Here is a 23,231-nt window from a genome sequence, read left to right as displayed (position 1 = left end):
CTGGTGAAAGGTCAAAGGGTGCACTTAACTAGAAAGAGCTTCAGGTCCGCAAATTGCAGTGCTTCAAGACCAGACACCTGCTTTAATTTCTGATGGAGGTGTTTGAAGCCTTGAATGGATTGAGTAAGTTGAATTAAGAATCTTCATGCATTAAGAATCTGAAGATAAAGGAATCACTAGGTGGCAGTAATTACAGTGTGCTTTACTCAAAGAGGTAACTACCATCAGGGGTTGGTAGTTACCTCTTTGAGTAAAGGGAAAAGTTTTTGCTTTCGTAAAGGTGACTACGGTGGTCTGAGATAGTATTTAAATTCTATACGGTGGGACCAACTGATGATGTTACCAACAGCAAATTCAAAATGGGAAGCATTCAAAGAATTTATCTTGGAAGCTACTAGGCTTTACATACCAACCAGGAAATATTGTTCAAGGTTTAGGCCTAAATGGATGTCAGATGAACTAATGAGACATGTAGCAGAGAAGAAAAATGCATGGGATACATATAAATTAATGGGTGACATGGAAGCCCATGATAGATATAAGCTGGTCTGTAACCAAGTCACAAAGGAGATTATGCAGGCAAAGGCAGATTATGAGAAATCTTTGCAAAGGATGCAAAGAAAAACAACAAAGAGTTCTTTACCTACGTAAACTCTAGAAAAGGGATGAATCAGATTGGTCCACTTGATATCGATGGGTCAACTGTTGATGATCCTGCTCAGGTAGCTAACAAACTAAATGAATATTTTGCATCGACATTCACACATGAGGAGTTATTCAGCAAGGGGAATGCCAGAGGTGTATTCAACTATGGCAGCAAGCCAGAGAATCTTGTAATAACTGAGAGTAAAGTGGAGGAGAAATTGTTGAAGATAAACATAACTAAGGCACCTGGGGTAGATGGGATCTATCCAGTTAAATTAAACGAGGCAGCAAAGGAAGTAAGCAAACCCTTAGCCATAATTATGAGAGCTTCTTTGGACTCAGAGGAGGTACCCATGGACTGGAGATGTGCAAATGTGACCCCAATTCACAAAGGGCAACACAGGTATTTACAGAGCTAATAGTTTAACTTCTGTTCCAGGGAAACTAATGGAGGCACTGGTTAAAGAAGTATTGTAGGATTATTTAGACAAGACTTCAGTTATAGCTCGGACACAGCATGGGTTTATTAAGGGGAAGTCTTGTCTGACCAATTTGATTGGATACTATGATGTGATTTATAAAGGAACTGGATGCAGGGAATAACTTTGATATCATATATTTGGATCTTAGAAAGGCTTTTGATACTGTTGCACATGGAAGACTGTTGCACAAATTGGAGCAGTGTGTCATTGGAGGCAAATTGCTGCTAGGGATAAAGGGATGTTTGAGTGGAAGAAGACAGAGTGGTAATCAATGGACACTGCTTATCATGGACTAATGTTATTAGTCGAGTCCCTCAGGGTTCAGTATTGGGTCCATTGTTGTTTTCTGTATTTATAAATGATATTGATGATGGTATATCAAGCTTAATGTCCAAGTTTGCAGATGATACGAAGGTTGGCAGGGTTGTTGCAACAGGATCTAGAAAAATTGAGCAGATGGGCTGAGAGGTGGCAAATGAAGTTTAACATTGACAAATGTAAAGTACGACATATGGGAAGCAGCAACCCCACAGTAATATATATCAACTCTGTGGTACTACACTGACAGTGGTAGAGAACAAAAAGGACCTGGAAGTAATTGTGCAGGCAGACATGAAGTTTTCTGAGCAGTGCAGACTGTCTGCAAGAGTAGCTCATAGTGTCTTGTCAATGATATACAGGAATTTTTCTGGCAGGGATAAGTGATTATCCCCTTATATAAGGCAATTGTCAGGCCACACCTTGAGTACTGTATACAGATCTGGAGGCCTCATTTTAAGAAGGATGTAGAGCTGTTGGAAAAAGTACAGAGAAGGACAACAAGATTAGTGAATGTTGCTCTTATGAAGAAAGGCTTAAATTTTGAAAATTACAGTGTATGAAGACTAGGCACCTATGAGGTGATCTGATTGAGGTGTATAAAGCCTTGAATGGTTTGAGCATGCTGAAGGAATTCTTCCTCTTGCTCAGAATAATCATCCGAAAGGGCATAAATTCAAATTGAGAAAAGACAGTTGTAGGATAGATATGTGGAAGTTTGCCTTTAGCCAGTGGGTGGTTGGTTGGTGGAACAGACTTCCATCCTTTATTGTGGAAGTTGATAGCCTAAATAAATTTAAGGCTGAGCTGGACAGGTACTTAGAATGAACGGAGGGATGAAATGGGAATTGGTTTTTTTTTTTTTTTTTTTTTTTTTTGGCTGATGCTGCATAAGCTTGCTTTCTTGCATCATATGCCTCTACTAATGCTACTGAATGTTAATGGTATTTTTTCACTTGCTGAGACTGCACATTAGGGGATATAAATTCAAGTTAAGGAATAATGGTCGCAGGATAGTTGTACAAAAACTTGTCTTCAGCCAGTGGGTGGTTGATGGTAGGAATAGGCTTCATTCTGTTATTGTAGAAGTAAATGGGTTTAATAAATTCAAGGGAGAACTAGACAATTTCTTGGAGAGTATGGATGGGAGAACTGTTTTCTTCTTCTTTTGGCTGATGCTATATAAGCTTGCTTTCTTGCATCATTTGCCAGTTAGGTGTATTTTAAAAGTTTCATCAAAAAGATGAAACCACACACACAATGGCTTAACTCACACTCAGCACTGCTATGAGGGACTATTAAAATGCCAAGCATGATTGGGAAAATTTGTTATATTTATTTGAACGTTGTCATCTGAAATGCTGCCACAGAACCTGCAGTATATCAGGCTACACCATAAAATATACTCAAAAAATATCACAATGAAGATCATGCTATACTAGCTCAGCTCCTCAAACATATGGGAATTATTCCACTGGAGGATCACTCTTCACACCCTAATGGCTTTGCCAACCCTCAGGTCAAATCTGAATTGCCTGCATATTGCAAATAGATTCCTACCTGCTTAAAATTCTTCAGGAAGCACAAGGCCTGGACATGAAATGCTTTGTGGAGGAGAGCAAATGTAGGTCTATTCTTGCAGAAATTATGTGATTATATGATTTTCTCTGTAATTGTGTGCGATGTCCAAACTGCATTTAAAACTGAATGAGTTTGTGCTCTAAACAGTGCTTCAGCTACAAGTTGGGAATCTTGCTGTGTCCGAAGTGACTCTGCAATCAGTGAATTAATTTGAACCTGCATACACATGCAAGGAATGTCTCGTGTCTCTCTCTCTCTCTCTCTCACTGTAATTGTATATAGTTTCTGAATACCATACTATTCATTTAATAGATACACCAACGAGCCAAAACATTATGACCAGTGAGTCGTTATGCAAATCGAAGCAACTGCAGGTGAACTACGGCACGTGTGCAGGTTGGGACACGGAATAAAAACACTTGATACAGAGCTCCGTTAATCAGTGTTACTCTTGTTTTTCAGGTGGGAAAGGCAGGGGACTTGAGCGAGTTTGACAAAGGCCAAATTGTAACGGCCAGATGACCGAGTCAAAGCATATCCGAAACGGCACAGCTGGTGGGATGCTCATGGTCAGCCATGGTTAGTACCTGCTGAAAGTAGTCCAAGGTTGGAAAACCCACAAACTGATGGCAAGATGTTGGATGACCACAGCTCATCGATGCTCGAAGTGAGCAAAGGCCCTCCCGGATGGTACGTGGTAACAGAAGGGCGACTGTGGCGCAACTCGCTGGTAACTGGAATGCTGGTGACAGAAGTAATGTGTCACAATCCACAGTACATCAAACCCTGCAGAAAACAGGGCTGCATAGCTGCAGGCCGCTCTGAGTGCCCATGCTAACCACGGTTCAATGGCGAAAGCACCTCAATGGGCACGCGAGCATCGAAACTGGACCTTGAGTGATTAAAAGAAGGTTGTCTGGTCCGATGAATCATGCTTCCTGTTTCACCATGTGGATGGCTCGGTACGTGTGCATCGTTTACCTGGAGAAGTGATGGCGTCTGGATGTACTGTGGGACGAAAAGCCAGTGGCAGCAGTGTCATGCTTTGGGCAATGTTCTGCTGGGATATCCTGGGTCCAGTCATTCATGTACTCTGATGTCTACCACCTACCTAAACATCATTGCTGACCAGGTACACCCTTTCATGGCAACGGTCTTCCCCTCTGGCAGTGCAGTCTTTCAGCAGGATAATGCGCCTTGCCATACTGCCTGGATTACAGGAATTTTTCTAGCAGGGATAAGGAGGTGATTATTCCCTTGTATAAGGCAATGGTCAGGCCACACCTAGAGTACTGTATACAGGTCTGGAGGCCTCATTTCAAGAAGGATGTAGAGCTGCTGGAACGAATACAGAGAAGGGCAACAAGATTAGTGAATGGAACAAAGGGGTACTCTTACGAAGAAAGGCTTAAGTTTTGCAAATTAGTGTCTGGAGACTAGGCACCAGCGAGGTGATCTGATTGAGGTGTATAAAGCCTTGAATGGTTTGAGCCTGCTCAATGCTGATAGGATTCTTCCTCGTGCTCAGAATAATCACCTGAGAGGGCATAAATTCAAACTGGGGAAAGACAGATGTAAGATAGACGTGCGGAAATTTTCCTTTAGCCAGCGGGTGGTTGGTTGGTGGAACAGACTTCCATCCCTTGTTGTGGAAGTTGATAGCCTAAATAAGTTTAAGGCTCGGCTGGACAGGTATTTCGAACGAACAGAGGGATGAAGTGGAATTGTTTTTTTTTTTTTTCTCTTTTTTTTCGGCTGATAAGCTTGCTTTCTTGCATCAAATGCCTCTGCTAATGCCAATTGTTTGAGACTGGTTTGCGAAACATGAGGAAGACTTTTGGGTATTGCCTTGGCCTCCAAATTCCCCAGACATCAATCTCATTGAGCATCTGTGGTTTGTGTTAGAACAGCACAAACAGCAACTCAGATCTGCAGCATCTCAACCATGGACCTTACAGGAGTTAAAAGGATCTGCTGGTTATGTGTGTTGGTACCAGATACCACAAGACACATTTGGAAATCTTGTAGCGTCAATGCCTCACCTAGTACAAGCTGTTTTGGCTGCACGTGGAGGACCAACATCATATTGGGTAGGTGGTCATAATGTTTTGGCTCATCGGTGTATCTCTGAATTATTGCGCATTATAATGATATTAAGAAATTTTAAACTAATGCCTTCTTAATGTTTATTTTTGCACTGTCAATTTTATACCTGTCAAATAGCACATATTATAGTAACTATACAATAAACATTCCAAAATTCCAAGCTTTGTTTAGCACCTGTCATTTTCCCAATCAAGGACTCTCAGTGTACATTATTCATTTATTTCTTTATCTTCAATGACAATTTACCATGGCATTATCGTAAAATTTACAAAAATTTTACAATAATGCCAACTACTGAAATTTGTATCACTTCAGAATTTATAAGAACATCTTTTAGTAGATATTTCTCAACTAGATAGTTATATGAAACAATAAAGAATTTCCTCATTGAACAAATACAGAATTTTCCCCTCTTGTTTTAGACTCTGTTTCATTTATTATTTGGCTGATGTAGAAAAAGTTCGTTTCCTTCCATCATTTGGGATTATTAATTTGAACTAACTTAGAACCTTGACGACCATGGCAAATTGTTACAGAGATGTATCATTTTGTTAAATTCATGTTAGAAATAAAACAATAATAATTTAAAAAATAATAATAAAGCTGGAATTAAATAATTTTCTTATAAAGAAAATCAGACTCACAAGAAACTTCCATACTTATAACGAAATTCAGGAGAGAATTTCATTATAAGAATGCTCGTTATAGAGGGGATTAACCGTATGCCTAAGCAGTTGACTCAAATATTTTTCGCTCTTTTCTCGGTCGATGGTATTACAGTCAGTATAAAAATGAAAGCTTACAATAAATTTGTGTATGTGTATTTCTCATTTAATTTTTTTTTTGGCAAAAGTAATTAGATATACAGTGGATTCCAGTTATTTGGGCCACCGGTTAATCGGGGCAAATCTTAAAAAAACAGAAACCAATCAAGAAAATAGCCAGGGTTTACGTTGCTTAATTGGGACAGCATGCCGTTTAATCGGGGCAGGAGACTGCAGCACTGGAGATTACCCTACGATTGTTTCCGACGGTACCACGTGGTTTGGTCGAAATTCTGAGAGGTCATAACCATAAAAACAATTAGCAGTCACCTGTTTATTGACCATTTCTGTTAGTGAAATCTATCATAAACGTACAGTAAACTCAATCTTACTGAATTTGCGATAATACTGACAGCTGGAATTCTATGGGTTATTACGGTGAAATGTGTTTACACTTCCATGAAATCTTCAATCATATAAAAAAATTAATTTTCAGATCTTCTCTTCATTCCTATTTTTAAAGCTTTAACTCGTCACTCGGTTCTCACTTGCACGTATTGTGTTACTTGCAATTTGTGTGTGCTGTGTTCTTTGTTATTGAGTGCTTATCTTTTTACTGTTTTAAATTTTAACCCCCCCCCCACAAATGTCAGTGAACAGAAATGTTAACTAGTTAATATGTACATATTACAGTATGTATTAATTATTCCGATTTTCACGTATCATTTAATTTTTTAATTGGCAAGGTAATAAAGGGTAAATTTGTGCTTAATATATCTTTGCTTTTATAGCCTGTGGATAATATTCCTCCTGTTTTCGCCAATTAGAATCGCTGTTTAATAGAATTAAAATTCAATTCACAAACATGATCACAATGACCGGCGCTTACTGCACATCGTATAGTGAACAGTACTTTACTATGGTGACTCCGTCGTAACACGATTTGATTGTACAGTGAACCAATTGTAAAGGGGGGGGGGAGTACATTGTATTTTTAATTGGGGCAGCAGCTTAATCGGGCCAAAATGCACTAGTCCCGATGTGTCCCAAATAACCGTAATGGACTGTATTATAAAATTTATTAAACAAAAATCTGAAACTTGGTTTCTTGTTCACAATATTATTTTTTAATTTAGCCAAATCTAATTACTTAATTAGAGAATATTTTAAATGTAGGAATATTAACTTGAAGAATGGGATGGAACCTTCATAAATTTAATAAAGCTAATATCTACATGGCCAATACCGTGTTGTTCTCTTTTTTGGTGGGATAAAAAAAAAAAAAAAAAAATTGCATTAAACGAAACCTTACTATGTACATGTTTCATCATCATCATCCATTTTCAATCCACTGCAGGATGAAGGCCTCTCCAGCAACTTTCCAGTTTCTTCTGTTTTGTGCAATGGCCATCCATTTACTACCCACGAACACGTGAATTTCATCTGTCCATATCCCTTGTCTTCCAAGTTCTTAGTTCATCTGTCATCATGTCTTTGAGCTATGTATCCTGCACAAGTCCATCAATAAATTACTTAGGGGTGCAGTTATTAAAAGAAGGTTAAAAACCACTGGTCTAGTCTAATAAAGGAGGTAGCGTTCTCATATATATTTTCTTTAAAATCATAATGTATGGGGTGTATATGCCTTGAATTTCCACTGCCCAAAACATTGCCTTATGTTGTATGAAGTCAAATGTCTTTTCATAATCCACAAATGCCAAGCGTAATGGTTTTTTATATTCATTTGCTTTCTCCATTAGCTATGATATTATGTGAAGGCTGAGAATCCTGCCCTAAAGTCAGCTTGCTCTTTCGGCTGATTCTCATAAAGTATTCTTTCTAATCTGTTAGTAATGACCTTGTGAACAACTTTTAGATGTGGGACAACAAGGCAATTGGCCTATAATTTCCAATTTTTGATTTATCTCCTTTCTTATGCAGCAAAACTATGATTGCATTATTCCACTGCTTAGGCACCACACCTTTTCTAATGTATTTTTCAAGAGTCTTGCCAGTTTCTGTCTTATCTCCTCCTTCAAATTTTAACAACTCTACAGTGACTTCATCTTCACCTGGGGCTTTCCAATTCTTCATTTTCTTCAGAGCATGTTTCTCATCAGGAAGGATATTGAGTATGTCGTATGTGTTGCTAATTTGTGATGCATTTTCCCAACTCGGATCATTTCCTCACTCCATATATAATTATTTATAGTAGTTTTCTATTTTAATTATGCCCTCTCTGCTATTTATAAGTATGCCATCACTATTCTTTAGCATAGGCATATAATGCAAAAAAGCAAGCCTATGCAGCATCAGCCAAAAAAAAAAAAAAAAAAAAACCCAGATCCCATTTCACCCCTCCATCAGTTCCAAATACCTGTCCAGCTCAGCCTTAAATTTATTTAGGCTATCAACTTCCACAACAAAAGATGGAAGTCTGTTCCACCAATCAACTACCTGCTGGCAAAGGCAAACTTCCGCACATCTATCCTACAACTGTCTTTCCTCAATTTGAATTTATGCCCTCTCAGGTGATTATTCTGAGCACGAGGAAGAATCACATCAGCACTGAGCATGCTCAAACCATTCAAGACTTTATATACCTCAATCAGATCACCTCGCAGGTGCCTAGTCTCCAGACCCTGTAATCTGCAAAACTTAAGTGTTTCTTTGTAAGAGCAACCCTTCGTTCCATTCATTAATCTTGTTGCCCTTCTCTGTACTCATGCTAACAGCTCTACATCCTTCTTTTGTTTCAGTATTATTTGTCTTTCTGTATTACTGCTGATTTAAGTCCTTTTTCCCCCTTAATAATTGTTCTACTTTTCTATTGTTAAATCTCATGTCCTCTCTAGGTCTCTTTCTAATGGCTTTGCATAACTCAGTACAGTAAACCCCTGCTATTCGCGGTTTCGCGTATTCGTGATTGCTGATTTAATATAAAATGAAACCTAAAAAAATGTGAATTTTAAAGCGCAGTGAACATTTTCCGCCATAAAAAACATGGGCGTGGCTAAAATTATCTTTCCCGGTCAAAACAGCACTCAGTGGGTGGGGCGAGGAGAGGGGGGAGAAAATCTGCTTTTAATTTATATGCTTATAAATTGAATAAATTTATCAATTTATAAATTGATATGCTTACAAAAGTGATAAATCTACTGTTTTGCAGGGTAAAACTGACTTTTTCGAGTGTGTTAACGAAAGAAAGTGACTTTATTGTGGACAAGTTCTTTCTAACCCGTACAAAAATATGGCTATGAATAACAAGGGAAATGTGAAAATATCAAAGAAGGTGATGACATTAGCGAATAAAATTGAGTTATTAGACAAAATTTTTAATGGTGAAAGTGTCTCCTCAGTGGCAAAACATTATAAAATCAACTAGTCAAAGGTACGATCAATCAAAAAAATCGGAAGAAAAAATCCACCATAGTGTCCGTGAAAATGCACTAATTGCTTCAAAAATTTGCTCTGAAACTCGTGATGTTAAATTAGAAAAAATGGAAAAAGCTTTAAATCTGTGGATAGAAGACCGAACTCAAAATAAAATTCCGTTAAGTTCACTCATCATTCGTGAAAATGCAAAACTCCTTTATCAACACTTTAGCGAAACTGGTGATAGCACTGGTGGGATACGTTTTTTTGCTAGCAAAGGCGCTGGTTTGAAATTTCTAATAAATATTACATTTAATATTGAATTGTTTCTTATTTTCATTTCGATGCCATATGCTTGCATTTCACTATGTACTGTCTATATACATAGTCATATTATGAAGGTACATATAATACATACGTAGACAAAATTTTAGACTAGTTTTTCTTATATATTTCAAACTTTGGAACGGAACCCCTTTATTACTATGGGATCCATAACCCAGTATTCGTGTTTTCGGTATTCGCGACATTTCTTGGGAAACCCCCGCGAATAGCGGGGGTTACGTTCCCGAGAAACCTCGCTCTTCATTTTTCTTCTTCGGTTCATCACGAGAAGTGTTTTTGACTAATTGTTTCTTCTTTGGATTTCTTTTTACCTAAAGGTTTCTCAGGTTTCATCACTTTCACAAAATGGATATATTCCTCATCGATATCTTGGTGATGAAAGATCTGCAGAAGCTCAAACTTGTTCTTAAGTTAGAGTAGTAGTGGCGTGTGATGTAAGAAAGCAAGTGTATGAGTTTATGCAGCATCAGCAAAAAAAATTACAAAATGATCCCCTCTAAATATTTGTCCAGTTCCTCTAATTTATTTAACCTATCAACTTCCACGACAGATGGAAGTTTGTTCCAGCAATTAACCACCTGCTCGCTAAAGGCCAATTCCTGCACATCTATTCTACACCTGTCCTTCAATTTAAATTTATGCCCCCTTAGGTTCGTAATCTGAACAAGTAGAAGAATACCATTAGAATTCAGCGTGCTAGAGGATCCCTTCATTCCCCTCACCAATCTTGTTGCCCTTCTCTGTACATGCTCAAGCAAAATTACATCCTTCCTAAAATGAGGCCTCGAGACCTGCATGCAGTACTCAAGGCATGGTGTGACCATTGCCTTATACAGAGGGATAATCACCTCCTTTTCCCAGCTAGCAAAATTCCTGTATATCATTGACAACACCCCATGACCTGTCCTGGCAGCCTGTCTGCATTGCTCGGATACTTCCGAGCAATTGTGCAGTCAGATACTTCATATCTGACTGCACAATTACTCCCAGGTCTTTTTCATTTTCTACCTCCTTAAGTGTAGTACCACACAGTTGGTACGTTTCTCTGGGGTTACTTCTACCCATATGCAGTACTTTGCATTTTTCAATGTTAAACTTCAGTTGCCACTTCTCAGCCGATCTGTCCAAATTTTCTAGATCCTGTTGCAGTAACACACTGACATTACTATCATTAACAACCCTGCCAACCTTTGTATCATCTGCAAACTTTGATACTAAGCCTGATATACCTTCATCAATATCATTGATAAATATACAAAACAACAGTGAACCCAACACTGAACCCTGTGGGACTCCACTAATAACATTAGTTAACGAAGAGCAACACCCATTGATTACCACCCTCTGTCTTCTTCCACTCAACCATCCTTTTATCTATTGTAGCAACTTACCCTTAATACCATTCTGTTCCAATTTGTACAGTAGTCTTCCATGCGCAACAGTGTCAAAAGCTTTCCTGAAATCCAGGTATATGATATCAAAATTATTTTTTGCATCCAGTTCCTTTGTAACCACATCATAATAACCAATCAAATTTGTCAGACAAGACTTTCCCTTAACAAACCCATGATGTGTCTGAATTATTGCTGCAGTCTTGTCTACATGATCCTGCAATGCATCTTTAACCAGTGACTCCATTATTTTACCCGGAACAGAAGTTAAACTAACTGGTCTGTAATTACTCTTGTCACTCTTCGATACCCCTTTGTGAATTGGAACACATTTGCACATCTCCAGTACGTGGGGACCTCCCCACGGACTGGAGTTTGACACGGGTGACACATTTGCACAGTCTCCAGTCCGTGGGGTTTGCTTGCTTACTTTGCTGCCTCCTTTAATATAATTGGATAGATCCCATCCACCTCAGGTGCTTTCTTATGTTTAACTTCAACAATTTCTCCTCCACTTTGTTCTCAGTTATTACAAAATCATTAAGCACCCTGCTCCAATTTGATAACCTTGTGTGGCAGTTTCAAACCTTAACTCCTCATGTGTGAATGTACATGCAAAATACTCATTCAGTTTGTTTGCTATCTGAACAGAATCATCAACAGTCGAACCATCGATATCAAGTGGACTAACTGGATTCATCCCCTTCCTTTTAGAGTTTATATAAGTAAAGAAATCCTTGCTGTTTTTCTTAGCATCCTTTGCCAAAGATTTCTCATAATCTGCCTTCGCCTGACTAACGTCCTTTGTGACTTGATTACAGACTAGCTTATATATATATCATAGGATCCCATGCATTTTTCTTCTCTGCCACGAGTCTATTAGTTCATTTGACAACCTCCCTCAACCATTTAGGCCTGAACCTTGAACGATATTTTTTAAATAGGTATGAAACGTTTAGTAGCTTCCACTATTAATTCCTTGAATGCTTCCCACTTAGAATTTGCTGTTGGTAACATCATCAGTTGTCCCACTGTAGTCACCTTTATGGAAGCAAAAACCACTTCCTTTACCCCTGATGGTAATTATATCTTTAAGTAAATCCCACATCAGTACACCGTGATCACTGCCACCTAATGGTTCCTTTATCTGCAAATTCTTAATACACGAATGATCACTGCTGATAACGAGATCAAGAGTATTACCCTCTCCGGTTGCCTTTCGAACATGCTGCTGCAGAAAACAATCACCCAATAAATCCACAAGTCTTACTGCTTTTTCTTCTCTTCTGTCATCTCAAAAACATTTGTATTATTTAATTGAGTAAGTTTTTTTCCTTTCTTTTTTTACATCTATATCAGGTGTGCATCTTACCATTCTGTGATCACTTTCAACATTTACCTTGTGCAGAATGGTAACATCATTCATAATATATCTTCTGTTAGTGAGGATGAAGTTGATTTCATTAGTTGTTAATCCATTTGGGCTCTTCCATGTCCACTTTCTGTTCACCCTTTTCTTGAAAAAAAGTGTTCATTACTGACATTCCTTGAGAATCTGCAAATTCCACTAGTCTTTTACCTCTTTCATTTCTTTCACCAATTTCAAAATTTCCTATATTTTTTCTTTCTGTGCTGTTTTGTCTCTTTCCAACCTTAGCATTGAAGTTCACCCCCCCAAAATAATGGTGTAGTGAGTTTTCTGTTCATCTAGAAGTCTCTCAATTTCGGTGTACATATATCATTATAACCTTTAGTTTTATCCACAAATTTATCCTGGAACTACAATTTTCCAATTTAAATTATGTCTCCTTGTTTGTGTGTCATCCAAGAAAGATGCCATTAACATTTAGTTTACTCAATCCATAAAAAATCTTAAATCAGGTCTACTTGCAGATGCCCAATTTGTAGATGCCACATACAGAACATACATGGAAACCGAGAAGGGCCCACATGTTTGCAAATTTTCTCTTAGAAACAAACTCTTTAGTGCAAGTTTCTTGATTAAATTTTGAAAAATGCTTTTAAATCTAAGGATGTGCATCCAGTTGACACGGGTGAACAGTGCAACGTTGAGTCTGTTTGGTGTGACAAACACTGGGAAATAGAAAATGAAAGGAGTATGTTATAGGCCTAATGACACTGATGAATACAATGAACACTTGTGCAGAGAAATAGAATGGGCCAGTAAATCAGAATGTCTTGTAATAGGGGATTTTTACTTTCCAGATATTAACTGGAACTTGAGTTGGTCACTTGCAAGCTAGCAAGTGCTTTTGTGGATTTATTGGAGGATTGTTTTCTACAGCAACATGTTTGAGGGGCAACCAGAGAGAGTAATACCCTTGATCTAATTATCAGCAGTGATTATTCATGCATTAAGAATTTGCAGAAAAAGGAACCACTAGGTGACAGTGATCACAGTGTATTGATGTGGGATTTACTTAAAGATGTTACTATCAATCAAGGGTTTTTGTTTTCATAAAAGTGATTACAGTGGTCTCCAGACAGCTTTTAAATTCTATACAGTGGGATCAAGTGATGATGTTACCAACGGTGAATTCTTAATGAGAAGCCTTCAGGGACTTAATCTTGGAGGCTACTAGGCTTTTCATACAAACTAAGAAATACTGTTCAGGGTTCAGGCCTAAATGGATGTCAGATAAATTAATGAGACTCGTGGATGAGAAGAAAAATGCATGTGATGCATATAAATTATCAGGCGACACAGAATCCTATGGAAGATATAAACTAGTCTGTAATCAAGTCACAAAGGAGGTTAGACAGATTACGAGAAATCTATGGCAAAAGGATGCAAAGAATACAGCAAAGAGAATCAGATTGGTCCACTTAACATAGATGGTTCGACTATTGATGATCCTGCTCAAGTGGCAGATAAACTGAATGAGTATTTTACATCTACATTCACACATGAGAAGTTATTCAAGAAGGGGAATGCCAGAAGTTTATCAAACTAACAGGGAGCTAAGTGATTTTGTAATAACTTAGAGCAAAGTGGAGGAGAAATTAAGTTAAACATAAAAAAGGCACCTGGGACAGATGGTATCTATTCAGTTATAATGGAGGAGGCAGCAAGGGAAGTAAGCAAACCCTTAGCCATAATTATGAGAGCTTCATTGGACTCATGGGAAGGTCCCCATGGACTGGAGGTGTGCAAATGTATCTCCAGTTCACAAAGTGGGTTCAAAAAGTGAAAAGTAACTATAGACCTGTTAGTTTAACTTGGGTTCCGGAGAAAACAATGGAATCACTGGTTAAAGAAGCATTGCAGGATCATCTAGACAAGACTGCAGTAACAGTTAAGACGCAGCATGGGTTTGTTAAAGGGAGGTCCTGTCTGACCAATTTGATTGGATACTATGATGTGCTCACAAAGGAACTGAATGCCAAAAATAATTTTGATATCATATACTTGGATTTCAGGAAAGCTTTTGATACTTTGCACATGGAAGACTGCTGTACAAATTGGAGTAGTATGGCATTAAGGGCAAGTTAGTGCAATGAATAAAGGGGTGGGTGAGTGGGAGAGAGCAGAGAGTGGTAAAAAATGGACACTGCTTTACGTGGACTAATGTCATTAGTGGAGTCCCCCAAGGTTCAGTGCTGGGCCCATTGTTGTTTTGTGTGTTTATCAATAATATCGATGAAGGTATATCAGGCTTAATGTCCAAGTTTGCTGATGATACAAAGGTTCGCAGGGTTGTTAATGACAGTAAAGACAGTATGCTACTGTTATAGGATCTAGAAAAGTTAGGCAGATGGGCTGAGAAGTGGCAGCTAAAATTTAACATTGACAAATGCAAGGTACTCCATATGGGTAGCAGTAACTGAAGAGAAATGCACCAACTGTGTGGTACTACACTCAGGGAGGTGGAGAATGAAACAGACCTGGGGATAATTGTGCAGGCAGATATGAAGTTCTCTGAGAAGTGAGATGGGCTTCCAGAGCAGGCCATGGAGTTTTGTCAATGATATATAGGAATTTTGCTAGCAGAGACAAGGAGCTGATTATCCCTTTGTATAAGGCAATGTATATATCTGGAGGCCTCATTTTAGGAAGGATGAGGAGTAACTAGAACAAGTACAGAGAAGGGCAACAAGATTGGTGAGAGAAACAAAGGGGTCCCCTTACGATGAAAGGGCTTAAGATCTGCAAGTTGCAGCATCTGAAGACTAGGCACCTGTGAGGTGATCTGATTGAGGTGTATGAGGCCTTGAATGGTTTGAGCAGGTTCAATGATGACGGGATAGTTCAGCTTGCTCAGATTAAGAACCTAAGGGGGCATTGATTCAAATTGAGGAAAGACAATTGTAGAATAAATGTGCAGAAGTTTGCCTTTAACCAGCTGGTAGTTGATTGCTGGAATAAGCTTCCATCTGTTTTCGGAAGTTGGTAGCTTAAATAAATTTAAGACAGAACTAGACAAACATTTGGAGTGACAGGATGGATGAAATGGGAAGGGTTTTTCTTTTTTTTGGCTGATGCTATATAAGCTTGCTTTCTTGTATCATATGCCTCAACTAATGCTAATGGTAAAATATTAACTTGCTCTTATCTTGACTTGGCTGCCCAATGTCACAGTTACATTCTTGACAAAATGAAACCAGAATTTTAAAAATACTTGGGGGGGGGGGGAGTCATTATTTGATATAATGTAATGATAGCTTCTACATGGCCTGGTTCAGCTTTTGGATCTGAATAACAGACCCAAAACCTGATGGTTTTGGCTTTTGTAAGCCATAATCAGATAACAATTGCTGACAGGTAGTACAATTTGTTTCTCCTACTTTTAAGCTTTTCTCATGCTGCCATCTATTATTATAAACTGTGATGACAATTACTTGGAAACATATATAAAAGAAGGCAGCACATAATGGAAAGTTTCTAGATAAATGAACATATTTGAAACATGCTAGAAATGCTTTGAAAAACATATGTACATACTCCTAGTCTCCAGTCCAGTGGCTGGAGACTAGGCACCTGTGCGGTGATCTGATTGAGGTGAAGTCTTTGAATGGGTTGAGCACGCTGAATTCTGATGGGATCCTTCCACTTGTTCAGATTACGAACCTAAGGGGTCATAAATTCAAATTAGGAAAGGATAGATGTAGAATAGATGTGCAGAAATTTGCCTTTAGCCAGCGGGTGGTTAATTGCTGGAACAAACTTCCATCTGTTGTTGTGGAAGTTGATAGGTTGAATAAATTTAAGGAGGAACTGGACAGGCATTTGGAGGGAATGGTGTGGTTTTTTTTTTTTTGGCTGATGCTGCATAAGCTCATACACTTGCTTTCTTGCATCACATGCCACTGCTACTACTACTCTTCTGGGTACGCACACAAAAAATATATTGTGTGTGTCAACGAACATCTCTGAAAATATATTAAAATGAGGCTTAAAACCAGTATGCAGCATTTAAGACCATTGCCTTATACAGCGGGATAATCACCTCTTTGTCCCTGCTGGCAAAATTACAGTATAAAATTGATAGAATGCCATGAGTTGCCCCTCAGCTGCCTGTATAATTCCCTGTGAAAATTCATTCTCAGCCACCTTCAGTTTACAAGCTACCCAAATGGTATGCTATTCTGGAATTACTGCTACCCTTTGGTATACAAAAAAAAAAAAAAGTTCTGTTAGAATCAAGTACAATATACAGAAACACCAGTTGCCGACTTCTGGTTAATGATAAATATAAAAGTTTAGAGTTCATTTTATTTAAGATATTCATTTCACTGACTTTAAGAAATATTAAACTAATGCCCTTTTTAACTTCTATTTTTTACATTTAAATTCAGTTACCGGATGACACAATAAAAAAGGCAAGAGAAAGAATGGAGAAAGTATTAAAAATTTACAGCACAAATTTCTAAATTTTTAGGAATTTAACAAAGTTATTCACATAACAAATTTTCCAGTATTTATTTTGTAATAAGCAAGGATACAGCTTGTTCCCAAAAATTCTTTATTTCTACCATCTATAAGAGCCGCTAGGTGCTCAGAAGCCAATGATAACTGCTCATCAAAAGGTAATGAAGTTTCTTCTGAATCGCGTGTGGGTGAAACAGCCTTATAGAGTTCATCCAAATGGTTTAATTCTTCTTCACTGAGTTGCTATATATGAGAGATTAATTAGTAACTTACTCAATACAATATGAAGCAATCTTGAAAAAATTCTATTATAATAAAAATAAATATGTACTGCAATATATAATATCTTTATGAGTAGGGCATTGGCATTTCATATAAATAAAAAGAGGTGAGAACCCAAAAAATTCCATCTATATCACTGTCGCCATGATTGGGTGGTTTTACATTAAATATCTTATCAAGTTTACGAGTTAGACAAAACCAAATTTTTACGCTTGCAGATAATTGCGGGTTACTGAAGGATATAAAAATAACAGGGTAGCTATGAGTAGATATAAATGTCTACTCATACCTACTCTTACAAACCCACTGAAGTTACTTAAGCTTGTTGCCCTAGCATTCTTATTATTTATGTGAAAACTTTGTTACTTTCCTACCAATATTTCCTGTTCTGGCAACAAACAAGGACTTTTGTTGCAAGTATTACTTTGTACCCCCCCCCCCATTAAGCAGTTTCCCCAATCCCTTAAGGTATCCTCAACTGCATCACCTGCCAGATCACTACATACAAGTACCAGACAAGTTTGCAGTTATATTGGTCTCTAGGGTTCTTTGAGTACTAAGATTCATCTAGTAAAGCATCAAGTTTTAATTTAAGGTAAATATAAGCCTTACATCAGTAATAAAGACATGAGTTGCCTGTTGAGCAATGATTATGAAGTAAACACCAATCTTTAAATACATGCCACAGGCTATGTATTTAAAGTGTAGATAGGCTGCTAGCAATAAGTCTCTACTCATAACGGAAATGCCAATAGTCATTTATGTCTAAATCAAGATATCCTTGGATGAAGTATTCAATGTTGATCTAGTAACAAGCATTAAAGTAAAAATTAAACTAGCAAAATATTACAGTAATTAAGCACTTATCAAAATGCTTATCTACTAAGAACTTAATATTTCAGAGTTAAGCTTATAAGATACAGATTAGCAAGATAGTTTCAAAAAAGGTAAGGATTAAATTTATAAAATATTACAAGAATTAATTTCACAAAATTAAACTTACATAATAGCAGGAGGAATTTTAAAAAAATTAGACTACTAATCTCTTAATCCAATCTTCCTCACTAATCAGAATATTAACCATATATTAAGAAGTTAACAAGATTTGTACTGCATAAATGGAAAGAAATAACTCAACATAGAGGGAAAATACCCAGTACAGCTTGCATTACAATGTCATCAGGTAATCAAGAAGTTAATGTTATATAATTGTGTCACACATAATAAAAACCAGAGAAATATTTAAAATCCAAAAATACACAGGAAAGATACAAATAAAAATACAAAGACAATAACCATAAAAGTCTTACCTAGTAGAGAGAATAATTACTAAAACCATTAAGTGTATAGCGATAATAAGATAACAGTTATGAAAATTAATATTCAAGTTATAAAAAGAAATAAAGAAAGTAGAAATAAAATGGTTAAAACATTGTTCTTTAATCTAAGTAACAAGTACAGACCCTGATATAAATATTTTTACATTAGGGAGCCGTACTTACATCCTTTATGGCAGAGGTTCCCAACCTTTCTCGGTTCACGGCATCCTTAGTGTCCCAGTAATTTTTTCAAGGTACCCCTAGGCCAAAAGAAATACCTAACACAGTGGTTTTTGACCTTTTAATATATGGATATAACCTACCGTTTAATACGCCTATATAATAATCTTATTCTTTATATAGAGGTACTAAATAAAGATCAATTATATATCACCACAAAATTAAAAAGAAACGGCACAATGGATATTGTACCGCACCCTTTATATTGTATCCGTTTATAATGAAATATATAAATTTCAAAATAATAACTTTAAGTAACTTAAACCCAAATTACATGGCACCCTGGTTGAAAACCACTGCTTTATGGTGAAAGTGGTAAGAAGTCTACAATATGCTTAACATGTTTGATGATTTAACTAGTGCTTCAAATTCAAATTTGTTTACTATACTCCCTGCATAGTAAACATTCTGCATTTGCTTGTGCCATGAGGACCTCAGCAGGTCTTGCAATCTCTAACACCCAGGGCCAGATTTAAGGTTGTTGTGGCCCCTAAGCTATAACTTTTAAGAGCCCCCCTCTACTGAGTAAATTTTAGTTTAATAGCATTTCATGCTCATCAAAGGGTGCACATAAAATGCTATACACATAATAATACGTACATTTTTATTAACTGTTAAAAAAATAGCAGCTATTTTTGACATTGGTAACAATATCAACTAAATTAATAATATAATACAACAAAAGTTTGTAAAAGAATGAGAAGTTTACCTCAATATGATACGTAGAACACTTCCAGAAATTAAAACGAAAACAATTAAAAAATCAAAAATCTTACATTACAGTAAGAAATAATTAACAATAATTAAAAATCAAATGAACAATTAAAAATCAATTTAATGCAATTAAAATTTAAGTAAAAAATTGCAAAACTATTTCCCTTCCCGAAGCTGCCAATGCTTTTCGGCCGTATGTCGTGATCACAGAAATGAAAATTACCGAATTCGGGTGAGCGTGGAACGTAATTGGGATTTGTCATTGCGGATGTGCAAAGGACCACAAGTTGGAGATTAGATACAGCCGGTAAACATTAACCGAATTCTCATGAAATTTAATTGACAGTTTCTGCAATTAATAGTCTCGTATAATTATGTTGCCCACCATGTATTTTGTCCTCATTAAATAAAAAAGTATGTTTATCATTAATGGCATGAAAGGCTAATTGTGACGCTGCTGAACGAGAAGCACGAATTGAGGCCGTGTGTTGATTAACACGAAAATTCAGAGGAAACTGCATAGAACCCTGATAAGATGAGTCGCAATCACCACAAGAAATGTTGTATACTAGGTCATTTATTTATGTTGCGAATGAGGAAAGGACTGAGCAATTTAAGTGTAGTGTGTGATTTCCGTATTGGCTGGCTACAATTTTAAATTTGGTATCTTTAAAGAATCTGTTAAGTTGTTTGTGCCACTGTTCAACGTATGGGACAGAAATAAAGTATTTTTTGATATTGCTATTGTTGGTTAGTGTATTTTTTTGTATTCTATCCACATGTTACAAGTTGCAGCTCTGCTGAATGAGAAGTGTTTTTTTAGCCATATTTAGCCGCTTTATTGACCATTTTTTACATCAAATTATTTTCTATAAGAGCTTATAGACCTAGTCAGGATCGTTAGTTTATTCTGAATTGAGACAGCGAGATTTGGAAATTAAATTAATACTTAAGTGTCCGTAGATTTACCGTTCATAACTTGCCGCCTTTGTTATACGATACATTATATAATCCAAACTAGATAGCATAAGTATAGTATAGTATAATATTGTCAATTAATCAGTAAAATCTATTAAACTTGTTAAACTTCGTTGTCAATTAAATTGTACTTTTAACTAAATATATATAACGACTTAGATTACAAACGTAACATAATTAATACATAACTTGATACGGAAGTTATATAAAGGGAACTCGTAGATAATTAATACTTGATACCGAAAAATATATATACCGTTATAACTGTGTTGGGATACAAAGTTTAGGGTTATAATTTTGTACTGAAATTGAAATTTTATTGAAATTAAATTGAGATTGCTTCTACAGGGAGGGGATACACTTAAATAGAAAGGGTGCAAGAATTTTTGCTGATGCTGTCGAGGCAGTGTTAGGTGGGTCGGAAAACTGCTAGTTGGGGGGATACAAGGACTAATAGATTAACAGTAGCCACTGGCAGAGGTGGAAGTGATTCTTGCACTGCTTCTATTGAAATGAGCAGAAGCCTGAAAAACAAGATGCAGGATATTTCAGAGACTGCTGGGAGTCATTGCGGTACAAGTAAACACATGGGTTGTGTTAGGGTAGCTAAGAATAGAAACAGGTGCATGTATACCTGCGTGTACACCAATGTTAGGAGTTTGGTAAATAAATTTGATGAATTTGAGGTATTGCTCAAAACATCAAAGGCAGATGTTGTTGGGATATCAGAGACGTGGTGTCACACAGATATAAGGAATGCGGAACTGGAATTTGGGGAATACAATGTGTATAGAAAGGACAGACAGGACAGGAGGGGAGGAGGGATTATGCTATTAGTTAAAAAACACATAAAATCCAAGGAAGTGAAGCCAGTCGACATCGATGGACAGGGCAGTGTCGAGTCAGTTTGGTGTGACATAAGCATAGTGAAATCAAAATTGAGAGTAGGAGTGTGCTATAGGCCTAATGACTCTGATGAGTATAATAAGATATTGTACAGGGAAATAGTGGGCCAGTAAATCAGAGAGTCTTATAATGGGGGATTTTAATTTCCCAGATATTGACTGGAAGTTGTGGGTTGGTCACTCACACACTAGCAAGGTTTTTGTGGATTTATTGGATGATTGTTTTCTACATCAGCATGTTCGTGAGGCAACAAGAGGGTGCAATACTCTTGATCTGATTATCAGTAGTGATTCTTCATGCATTAAGAATCTGCAGATAAATGAACCACTAGGTGGCAGTGATCACAGTGTGTTGAAGTGGGATTTACTCAAGGAGGTAACTACCATCAGAGGTAAAGGGAAGGGTTTTTGTTTTCGTAAAGGCGACTATGATGGTCTGAGACAGTATTTAAAAATTCTATACAGTGGGACCAACTGATGATGTTACCAACAGCAAACTCAAAATGGGAAGCATTCAAGGAACTAATCTTGGAAGCTACCAGACTTTACATACCAACTAAGAAATATTGTTCAAGGTTTAGGCCTAAATGGTTGTCAGATGAACTAATGAGGCATGTGGCAGAGAAGAAAAATGCATGGGATACATACAAATTAATGGGTGACTTGGAAGCCTATGATAGATATAAGTTGGTCTGTAACCAAGTCACAAAGGAGATTAGGCAGGCAAAGGCAGACTACGAGACATCCTTGGCAAAGGATGCAAAGAAAAACAGAAAAAAAGAGTTCTTTACCTATTTAAACTCAAGAAGGAAAGGGATGAATCAGATTGGTCCACTGGATATTGATGGTTCAACAGATGAGGATCCTGCTCAGGTGGCTAACAATCTAAACGAGTATTTTGCATCTACATTCACGCATGAGGAGTTATTCAGGAAGGAGAATGACATAGGTGAAGTAAACATTGGCAGTGAGCTAGATGATTTTGTAATAACTGAGAGGAAAGTGGAGGAGAGATTGTTGAGGATAAACATAAAAAAGGCACCTGGGGTGGATGGGATCTATCCAGTTATATTAAAGGAGGCAGCAAAGGAAGTAAGCAAACCCCTAGCCATAATTATGAGAGCTTCTTTGGACTCAGGGGAGGTACCCATAGACTGGAGATGTGCAAATGTAACCCCAATTCACAAAGGAGGATCAAAGGCTGACAAGTAATTATAGACCTGGGAGTTTAACTTCTGTTCCAGGAAAATTAATGGAGGCACTGGTTAAAGAAGCACTGCAGGATCATCTAGACAAGAATTCAGTTATAGCTCAGACGCAGCATGGTTTTGTTAAGGGCAGGTCTTGCCTGACCAATTTGATTGGATACTATGATGTAGTCACAAAAGAACTGGATGCAGGGAATAACTTTGATATTATATATTTGGATCTTAGAAAGGCTTTTGATACTGTTGCACATGGAAGACTGCTGCACAAATTGGAGCAGTGTGGCATTGGAGGCAAATTGCTGCTATGGATAAGGGGATGGTTGAGTGGCAGAAGACAGAGAGTGTTAATCAATGGACACTGCTCAACGTAGACTAATGTTATTAGTGGAGTTCCTCAGGGTTCAGTGTTGGGTCCATTGTTGTTTTCGGTGTTTATGAATGATATTGATGATGGTATGTCAAGTTTAATGTCCAAGTTTGCAGATGATACAAAGGTTGGCAGGGTTGTTAAGGACACTACTGACGCCATGCTGCTGCAACAGGATCTGGAAAGGTTGAACAGATGGGCTGAGAGGTGGCAAATGAAGTTTAACATTGACAAATGTAAAGTACTACATATGGGAAATAGTAACCCCAGAGCAACGTATCAACTCTGCGGTACTACACTGACATTGGTGGAGAATGAAAA

General features: G+C 37.3%; 1 protein-coding gene across 4 annotated transcripts in view; it reads right to left on the bottom strand.

Annotated features, from left to right (window-relative positions):
* LOC150080020 (caprin-1-like) overlaps positions 1–23,231 on the bottom strand; it is a 248,578-nt gene that overhangs the window by 124,902 nt on the left and 100,445 nt on the right. For all 4 annotated transcript variants that reach the window (XM_090382371.1, XM_090382373.1, XM_090382374.1 and 1 more), the window contains exon 5: positions 16,972–17,140. In XM_090382371.1, coding sequence (XP_090238497.1) covers positions 16,972–17,140 — 169 coding nt within the window. The remainder of the gene's footprint in view (positions 1–16,971; positions 17,141–23,231) is intronic.

The sequence above is a fragment of the Mastigoproctus giganteus genome, chromosome 10, assembly GCF_048544385.1.
Source record: "Mastigoproctus giganteus isolate SK-2022 chromosome 10, ASM4854438v1, whole genome shotgun sequence".
Lineage (NCBI taxonomy): Eukaryota > Metazoa > Arthropoda > Arachnida > Uropygi > Thelyphonidae > Mastigoproctus > Mastigoproctus giganteus.
The sequence above is the reverse complement of the archived record's forward strand: the minus strand, read 5'-3'. Positions and strand labels throughout refer to the sequence as shown.